The following is a 9,431-nucleotide window of genomic DNA, read 5'->3' on the forward strand; positions in this document are numbered from 1 at the left end:
GTCCTTCACGTGTTGTTCACCTCCCGCACCATACGCTCAGCTTGGATCCAAGCTAGGTGCATAGGCCTGTCGTACAGACCACTTTAGGTGGTTCCGACTCGTAGGTGACCCGCGATTATTCGCACAGCCTTCACGTGATCGTAGCACTAGAGCGTATATGTGTATTACACCCAGGCCTGTCGTACAGACCACATAGAGTGGTTCCGACTCGTGGGCAGGTTCAGTTGTTGAGTTTGAGATTGAACTCTATATGCAGCCGTACAGGTCACGTTAGGTGACTCCGGCTGCCAGATGTTATGTTATTGATATGATTCATACCTGAGCACATACATTTCATTACGAGGTTTTGACATGGCATATCTTGAGCATGATTGGCATACCCTTGAGCATGTTGGGCATATCTATACATACGTACATATGGTTATTTTCTGGGAAGTATACAGGTTTTACGGTGAGGGGTTAGAATGTATTTTATGAAATGGTTTTCAAAGAGCTTTGTTTTTGCCCACTCACGCTTTTGTTTTGCGCCCCTCCAGGTTCTAGTTGCTTAGCCGTTGCGGTGGTTTCCCTTGAGAGCTTTCCGGCGTTCTGACAGACATGCCACATTGTAGGGTCGCCTTCGGGCGTACTACTGTTGTCGTTTTATTTGGACTGCTATAGACCTGCTCTGAATGTGTATCGCACTAACTAGCACCTATTCTAGTACTTGTATGCTAGTTTTTAATTATTCGTACTTTTATATTACTACTTATTAGCTTCCGCACGTGCACATGGCTACGTCACCTTTGTGTGACGGCCAGCACGCTCCGATCTCGGTCGGGGTATGTCACTTTTCGACTCTCTTTTCAAGCTAAAGTTTTGTAGGATGACTATAATCGTCTATTTTTAAAGTTACTATTTAAGAATCAAATGTGTTAGAAATTAACTAAATATGAAATCGTTTATTCATCTAAAGTTATTCAATAAATAGATGAATCATGTTATTTAGTTAAAAACTAAAATTTGGACGCCGTCAATTAATAAACAATTGTTAATTTAATTGAGTTTTTTAAATAAACGATATTATCTACACTAAGAGAATAGAGAAGTAGGTTAAGCCGTACAATAGGTTAACAATAATATAATTCAAATTGGCCTTTAACAAGAATCGAATCTAAAACTTTTTATTATAAGTGAAGATGAATACCGCTTGACTGTATTATTAAGTGACAATTTAATTGATTTTTTGCGTATGTAAAATGTTCAATTATTATGAAACATTGTAAGATAAGGAATGAGAGCCGGAAAAATAAAACAACATTAAAAAAAAAAATTGAAAAAACGAAAGAAAAGGGCGGGACTCGCGACGTGTATTTTATAATCGTCACAGGACAAGATACGGAAAGTAGAAGGAAATAGAACGGTGGAAACGAAACCATTCTGAACCGTAGATATCGTCCAGAAGAAATCCTAACCGTCGTATTTGAACCATGTTCGAATAGGAAAGCTCCAGTTCCCATATCGTCCACTGTATAAAAGCCCAAGGTCTACAGTCTGAACCAAACCAACAAAACCCACACTCACGGCACTCTCTCGTTTGGCGCCACAGCTAGAACAGCCACAGGTATCTCTCTCTCTCTCTCTCTCTCTAGCTTTCTTGCAACTAAATTATGGCGCTAAATTGTTAGTTATAATTAAATTCAATTGGGTATGTGGTTCTTGAATTTCTTAGTCATAATTTACCCGTTGAGAATCATGAATTTAGTGTCAGAAAATTGATGCCAATGTATGCAGTTATTAATTCAATTAATTCTTCATTTATTTTTATTATTTATTTGCTATTTTTGATTAGCTTAAACTCTTAGAGCAATTATTTTAAAATTAAATTGCAAGATTAATTCTATGAAAGTTACCCGCGATAAATAAAGAATGGGCATTTGAACTCAGAAATCTGTGTTTTTTTTAATACAATCGATATTGGGAAATGGGGATTCGAACTCGGACGTCGGGTGCAGGTGGAAATACTCTTAGTCAGCTGAGTTACAAGCCCCTTGCTTAGAACTCTGTGTTCAATTGAGAACCCATTTTTCTCCCCCTTGTTTTTGTTTAATGGAGCTCTAACTCTGATGAACAAGTGGAGATGTATGCTTTTGCTAATTTAGGTTTGTTTTCTTGTTTCAGTCTTTTAGTTATTGGAGTTCATAACCAGCAGGATTGCAAATTTGCAATACCTTCCAAACAAATGGGGACTAGGGAAAGCAGTGCAGCTTCAACTCAGGTGCTCTCTTTCTCCCTATCTCTCTCCCCCCTCTCTCTCCAGATCATTATGCACCTTCAACTTACTTGCATATTGATGGATGAATACATTTGATTTTGTAACCAATTAAACTAAATGACCAGGTTGTGGCATTCGAAATGCAAAAAGAAGAACTGATTCTCGATGAGTACACAGAGTCATTGATAATATACAAGGGAGGCTCAGTACGTACGGATTTCGTAGGTAAAAGAGTTGCTGAAGGCGAAAAGACAACTTGTATTTCTGGAAATAATTGTGATGGTGCTTCTCAAAGGTATTGTTAATTTGTCTCTATGATCAACGCCTTCAGTAACATGTTTTTATTTGGCAAGTCTATTCATGTTTTGCATTGTTTCCTTTCGTCAGTGCTACAAGCAGGGGTGAGGACTCATCAGACAAGAACCGAGTATGCCATTCTACTTAAGTTTATGCTCAATAAATTGATGGTTGTATGAGATGTGAAGTGCATTAATAAATGGATACATTCGTATTTTCCCAGTTGATTTCATGAATCCTTCAGTTCTTTTTTGTGTGTTCCCTTTACTAGCTATGATCTTGTTTCAAGCATACTATGTTGCTCAGCGTACTCGCCAATGCTTTTCTTTTTCTTGTACAACATCAAATGTGCAAATGAAGTGAGGATGCTCTTATCATCTTCATTTGCACAGTTGAACCTATCATCCTTGGTATTAGTTATCATTTTCGGAAACTTTCAATGTTTCGGTTCCTTTCTGTTCTCCTCGCTATTCACTTATGGTGTCTGGTATATGCCAATGCAACTATTGTTCTCTCCCTTGCAGTACTCCCCTCTATTCATTTCTATTGTTTTGACAGGAAGATTATGAACAGAGAATGGAAAGAAGAAGACTGGCTAACAGGGAAGCTGCGAGGAGGTCAAGAATACGCAGACAGGTAATATATAGAGATTTCATAATTTCATTCGTTAATTAGCTTTTTTCCCTTGCAGTAGAGGGTGCGATATTTTGTGAACAGAGTTTTTTTCTTACCTTTTTCGACGTCAGTAGGATACAGTATATAAGGTGTCAAACACTACTTGGATCTCTGTATTCAATAATTGTCACTCTAGGAAAACACTGTCTTGGTTTCTATGCAAGAACTTGCTTATGTGTCTCAAGGATTTGATGGGGATGATAAGAAGTACAACGACGTTTGAATTCTTAACCGTCGATGCAAGAACCTTCTTTTAGGTTTGAACTCTTAATCGTGGATGTAAGCAATGCATGGAGTGGAGACTCAAAATTTAAAGGAAATGAGATAAGTTTCAGATATCGGATAAGTTCAGTACATATTGTTATTCACGGTTCCCTAGGCCTGAACTTTTTTGCCTTTCACATTCCTGGTATCATGATTTAGAAACTAATGTAGAATTTAATCCGTAAAAATCAAACTTTCCTCCATCTAATTCTGTGTTAGCCTTAAAATTATGGTACCGTATAAGTAGATTAGTTTACCCGACCAGCAGGAGTTGGTACCTCAGCTGAAAGCTGTTTTAGAAAACATTCTAAGCTCTGTTACTCTGCGTTTCTCATGCGTTGATTGTAATGTATCTCTTCTTTCTTAGATGATGAACTTTTGACTCTTCGCATTTGATATAGGAGTTACTTTTTCACTCGATTATTGTTGTGTTTCATATGATATATTGGTTTTGTATTACTTTCCAGCAAGAATGTGAGAAACTACGAGCAACCGCAGAGATTCTTGAGAGCGAGATTGCCCAGATCCCACGCGATATATGGAGGCTTTCTGAGCAAATTGAGAAACTCAAGGAAGAAAACGACAGCATATTTGTTAGTCATCTAAACTCTAGTTTTTCTTTATCCTCTGTCCCTATTTTCCTTCAGTTTACCTTTTTCTTCTGGAAGAAAGAAAGAATTCACAACATCGATTTGCCAATGGAACAGGATGAGCTAGAGAAGAAGTATGGTGCAGATGCAGTTTCTGATCTGAGAGCTGTGAAGGACTCTTTGGAAGGTAAAGGCAAAGACACTGACCCAAAGACGCCGAGCAGAGACAGCTGAAGTCCTAATCCTCCATCACTCAGTTCGGGTCTGTAATCACTCTGCTGTTGTTTTATGTAGTTGAAAGCTCCAGAAAAATTCCTACTTGTGGATAAAGATGTAGCACCAGTGTTCTTTAAGTTCCCGCCTAAGCGCTGGGTGGCTTGGCACCACTGTGATTAGTCCTAGGCGTCTAAAAGAATAAGAAAGGACGCCTAGACCTGATTAGGCGAGCTAGGTAGTTTTGTAACTTTTTTTGCTTTATTTAACAAAATGTCTTAGATCGCAGCTTTCAGCTAGTCAGAACATAGATAAGTTTTATTTGACATTTTATTTTTCAATTAATTAACATTCATTATATGATTATTCCCCATGTTTTCAATATGTTTTAGTGCTTTATAATTTATATTTACTTTGCAATTTATGTATCCTAAACACAACTATGTATGTTTTAAGTATAAGTAAACGCTTATTAATACGTTATATAATAAACTTAACTAAATTAAAAAAAACCGTCTAGGCACTAGCCCCTGTTCACCGCCAGATTAGTGCTTGGCATTTTTAAGAATATTGAAAAATACTAAGCGTAAATATGATATCACAGGATTTCAATTCTTAAAACGATTTCAAACATACAAAAATTGGCCTTAAATCCTACAACTCTAAGGATATTGTTTTGAACACAAAGTATGACTTTCGGACATTTACGTTACAATTCCTTTGAACACAAAGTAAAAATGTCCTGAGTTTATGTATGATTAGGGGGAACAATCTCCATCACTCTGAACCATCAGGGAAAGGTTTCAGTGCATCCTGCTTCCCGTTGACATAAAATTCCACAACTGCTAACATTCTAGGATACTTATCGGGATGGTAATTAACGTGAACAATCACCGGCTTTAACTTACTCAGTTTAGCGTCTTTCCTCACGGTCTTGAAGAGGACCTTGCTGTTCATAAAGAGATAGAAATCCATAGTTCTCCTGGAAGCATGAAGTCCATCGTACCCGGGATGAGAGGGGAAAAAGAGTTCCTCATTGAACACTGCCTGGTCCCAAGCCTGCTCCTTAGAGAGTCGATTGGCCACACGATCCAATAGCTCAATTGAAGGAATTGTTGGTCGAATGTAGAAGAAACCAGAGTTATAAACCCACATACGCATTGTATGAGCATATCGAGCCCAACCCATTCCTGGCTCATCAAAGACGTCGTTGTAACCATAAGCAGTCATATTGTTGTGACCATCAGTCATGGACTCTACATCCGAATCGCGATATAGATGATTAAAAGGGTTTTGCAAGTACACAATATCGACATCTGACAGAAGAACACTATACCCGAGCTGCAAAAACTCCCTCAGAACACGAAATTTTAACCCAGAGACGGCATGGTTACCTCCGGTCCTCGCAACTGAATCAATGACTTTGTCTGGGTCTCTCATGTAAACTGGAACATCTTTCGATTTGCAGTATCTGGCAATTTCTTCATCCAAAGCAACAACCAGATAATTAGATATGCCCACTCTCTTAATATTAGTGAACCACAAATCCAACATTTCCTTCACATTTGAGTTTGCAAGAGCAACTATAAGCTCTCTGTTAACAGCAACCTTCTCCAAAATCTTTGCTAACCTCGGATTCACTGATTCATCAGGAAGAACACTGGGGTTGGTTCGTGAGCCTTCGACGGTACCAAAAGGCCCAGCTTTCTTCTGATCTCCCAACACAAGAACTTGTTTCTCTGCCTGATCTTTCCTTTGCTCAGCCAACCGAATATTTTCAGTCAATTCTCTAACCTGCTTCTTCAACTCGGCATTTTTCTCAGATGCTGCAACAAACTCTGACTTCAACAGGTTGATCCGTTCAGATGACTCGCACAGGGAAGAACCAACCTAGTGCACAAATAACTAAAAATATCAACATCAACATCAACATCTTTAAGAACCGCAAATTGCACCCGAAAATATTAAACCATCTGTTATGTGCTTAGCTATTTGATTTCGTAGTGCAAGAAGAGCTATATGAACCGCCAACGATTATGTTAAAGAGTACGCATAAACGATTTCGACCTCATGTCAAAGCTTCAAACAAATGCCCAAATGGGAAATGAAAGCCGGTTTGAAAACACGCATCATAGTTCACATCAAGCTTATTCCTCATTATGCCTAACACGTACAAATCTGATATCGATTTATTAAACGAAAAACAAAACTTTGAGCATGTCAAATTATCAGCTTTAGTATTTCCAAACACCGTCATTTGTCAAGTTCTGAGCACAGGCAAATCAATTACATTTCCTGGGTTTGAATCAAAAGTCAATGCATCCAAAGCTCAAGTCATCGGGCATCATTTCGCATCGAATTGCCTAAATCCCAATCGCTAATCACCCATTCATTTAAAATTATAAAAAATTTCAAGCACTAATCACCCAAACAGATAAGTATAAAAACCCAAGAAGGACGAGAAGGAACCTGGGCGATCGATTTAGCGAAGTTGCGATTGAGAATGGCGGCCGGATTGGAAATGGAAAGGAAGCCACTGGGGAAGCAGAGGGCGAAGACGCAGCCGAGAAGGACTCCAACTGCTATGGCGGCGCCGACCTTCGATTTTCTGAGAGACTGCGCTTTCTCTCTGCGACTCACCACCGCCATGCCTTTGTTTTCTCTTCTCAGCTATGCTTTGAGAGGGAGGAGAGAGACAAGCAGAGAGGGGAAGTTGCTGTTGTTTAACTTTAACTTCAGACGGTGGTTGACTTTGTCTAAAAAAAAAAAAAACAGTGGTTGACTGGAGCAATGGAAAAATGATACTTAGTTAATTAACTAAATTAATTTTGAGGCTTTTAATCAAAGTTAATTAACTAAATATTGGGTTGATTTTAAATTAGTATTTAACATTTTTTTTAACAAACAATATTATTTATGCTAAGGAATTGGAGGAGTGAGTTAAGCCTCATAATAACTACCAATAATATGATTCAAATTCGCTTTTGGTGACAATCAAACCTAAGACCTCTTAAAACCTAAATCATTAACTAACATGCAAAAATTAGACATATGTTAGACCTTCGGTGTTAAGCTAGGACTTTAGTAACATAAGTGAATACGTTAAACCATTAAATGATGAGATGGTCAAAAACTAAAGTTGGTTTTCACCAACGCCGTCTTTAGAGCTTTAATCTCCTAAATTGAATCTTTTTAATTAATGCTAAATTTGTTTAGCTAAAATGCGTCGATTTGGAGATTGAAACTTTATAGATAACTTGAGAGTTAAAACACGCTTTAATATTTGTCAGTTATCATCACTTAACGTTAATGAACCTAACAAATACCCATTTTTAAGACTTTAGGTAGTTATTTGGAATGTTTTAAAAGATTATGACCAATTTGGAATCATCCCTAAACGTTGGGCAGTTATCTGAACTAAACCCTAATATAAATTATCTAATTCAATAGATGTCTTTGAAATTAACAGTAGTTGTTTATGAGATTTAAACTCAAAATTATTATTCGCACATCGTCAATTGCTGACACACCCGAACCCGGAATGTCCATTAGGACTCCGAATTGAGCTGTGTTGGCCGACACCTAGAAGGTGTCGAAGCCATAAAGTATAGTGATGTGGAAAATGTGAATAAATTTAAACCTAAAAGTGCCTAAAGAAAAGAGTGCGCTGTGAGTGGGAATGAACCCATTTCACATGTGACGTCAGAGCATAAGTAAAGTACAATAGTATGGGTAAGGATCATACCCTCAGAGGTAGCCATCTATATTGAGATTCGCTAAGAATCCTCGTTGATACGAACTTTCAGTAGCTAAAACCTGGAGGGGCAAAAAATAAAGTTTTAATAAAAACTTTTTGAAAACGTTATAACTCCTCGCTGTAAAACCCGTATAGTTTCTAGAAAATAATACTACGTATATACGTAAAACAATGCACAAAGATAGTAAAAACCAAGTATGCCATGTCATAACGTTTCAACACTGAAATATGTAAGCCACGTGTGAAAATCAAGGTAAAATAATATGCCAGCTGGAGTCACCTAAGTGATCTGTACGGCTGAACCTATAGCTTATCAACCTATGCCTGCACACAAGTCGGAATTGCCTAATGTGGTCTGTACGACAGGCTGGGTGTAAATAAGTACGCTGCTATGATCACGTGAAGGCTATGCGATGAATCGCGTGTCACCTACGAGTCGGAACCACCTATTGTGGTTTATATGACAGGATGGCACCAGACTTCAATCCAAGGTGAGCGTGTGGTGCAGGAGGTGAATGATCACGTGAAGGCTGTGCCCTGGTATCCGGCGGGAGCATTAACATCGGGGTGCAGGATAATGAGCTCTAAGTGCATCTATGCATAACAATGTAATGTAACCAATCATTCACATACTAACTCACCTGAAGCTTACCTGAGTCTCCGTAGCATCATTTCATATAATGCATAACAATAGTAATGAAATACTAAAAATATAATTCATTCACGACATGGCATTCAAAGCATAGTTCATATAAAAATGTTTCTGGAAACCGTAAAGCATATATATATATATATATATACACACATAGTATAAAAAGGAAGAAGACCCACTTACCTGGAGTCCACGCTACAACTCCCTAGCACAAACATCGAGATGTCACGAACGATCGGCACCTAGAACAATTATCAAACCACATCTTAGAATCCTTATCAATAGAACACATAACTTACATAAAACACATCCCCAAGGGCGTTCTAGAATGATTTGAGACCCATTGACCAAATGTCAACTGTTGGTCAAAGATCGAATATAGGGTCTATAACCTTAACTCGATTTGGAAGATCCGCACCTCATATTTCCGATTCGTAACTTCCAAAATCCACATTATGCTTCTAAAATATCATACTAAAGTTTCATTACGATCCAACGGTTGGATCTTCGCCAATTGCCAAAACCAAGTGGCGGCCGACGTTTTATTTTACAAACTTACAAATTCAATTCGAAAAGACCCGTATGTTGGATTCCCAATCCATAAATTCCTATGGTCCTCAAATATTACGTACTATAATGTATTAAAGTTTGGTGATGATCCAACGGTCGGATCGTCAATTACTATTCTAATCAAGTGGCAGACCTTAATGGAACTAGGTTCAAACAACA

The 9,431-nt window shown here is 38.1% G+C and overlaps 2 protein-coding genes across 2 annotated transcripts; one reads left to right on the top strand and one right to left on the bottom strand.

Moving 5' to 3' along the window:
* The first annotated feature begins 1,149 nt into the window (after positions 1–1,149).
* Positions 1,150–4,651, top strand: LOC103964415 (G-box-binding factor 1). The gene is made up of 7 exons (XM_048568892.1): positions 1,150–1,603; positions 2,161–2,257; positions 2,380–2,549; positions 2,642–2,681; positions 3,110–3,187; positions 3,958–4,083; positions 4,198–4,651. Exons 2-7 carry the CDS (start codon positions 2,222–2,224, stop codon positions 4,312–4,314), a joined length of 567 nt encoding a protein of 188 aa, XP_048424849.1. The 5' UTR covers positions 1,150–1,603; positions 2,161–2,221; the 3' UTR covers positions 4,315–4,651.
* A 332-nt stretch (positions 4,652–4,983) lies between these two features.
* Positions 4,984–7,008, bottom strand: LOC103964416 (arabinosyltransferase RRA2). Its single transcript, XM_009377347.3, has 2 exons — positions 6,763–7,008; positions 4,984–6,183 (listed from the first exon to the last, which is right to left on the bottom strand). The coding sequence occupies exons 1-2, from the start codon at positions 6,940–6,942 to the stop codon at positions 5,071–5,073; spliced, it is 1,293 nt and encodes a 430-aa protein (XP_009375622.2). The 5' UTR covers positions 6,943–7,008; the 3' UTR covers positions 4,984–5,070.
* Between the last annotated feature and the right edge of the window lie 2,423 nt (positions 7,009–9,431).

Source organism: the organism of the source record quoted next, unplaced genomic scaffold (genome assembly GCF_019419815.1).
Source record: "Pyrus x bretschneideri cultivar Hongxiangsu unplaced genomic scaffold, Pyrus_bretschneideri_v1 Contig10, whole genome shotgun sequence".
NCBI classification, from domain to species: Eukaryota; Viridiplantae; Streptophyta; class Magnoliopsida; order Rosales; family Rosaceae; genus Pyrus; species Pyrus x bretschneideri.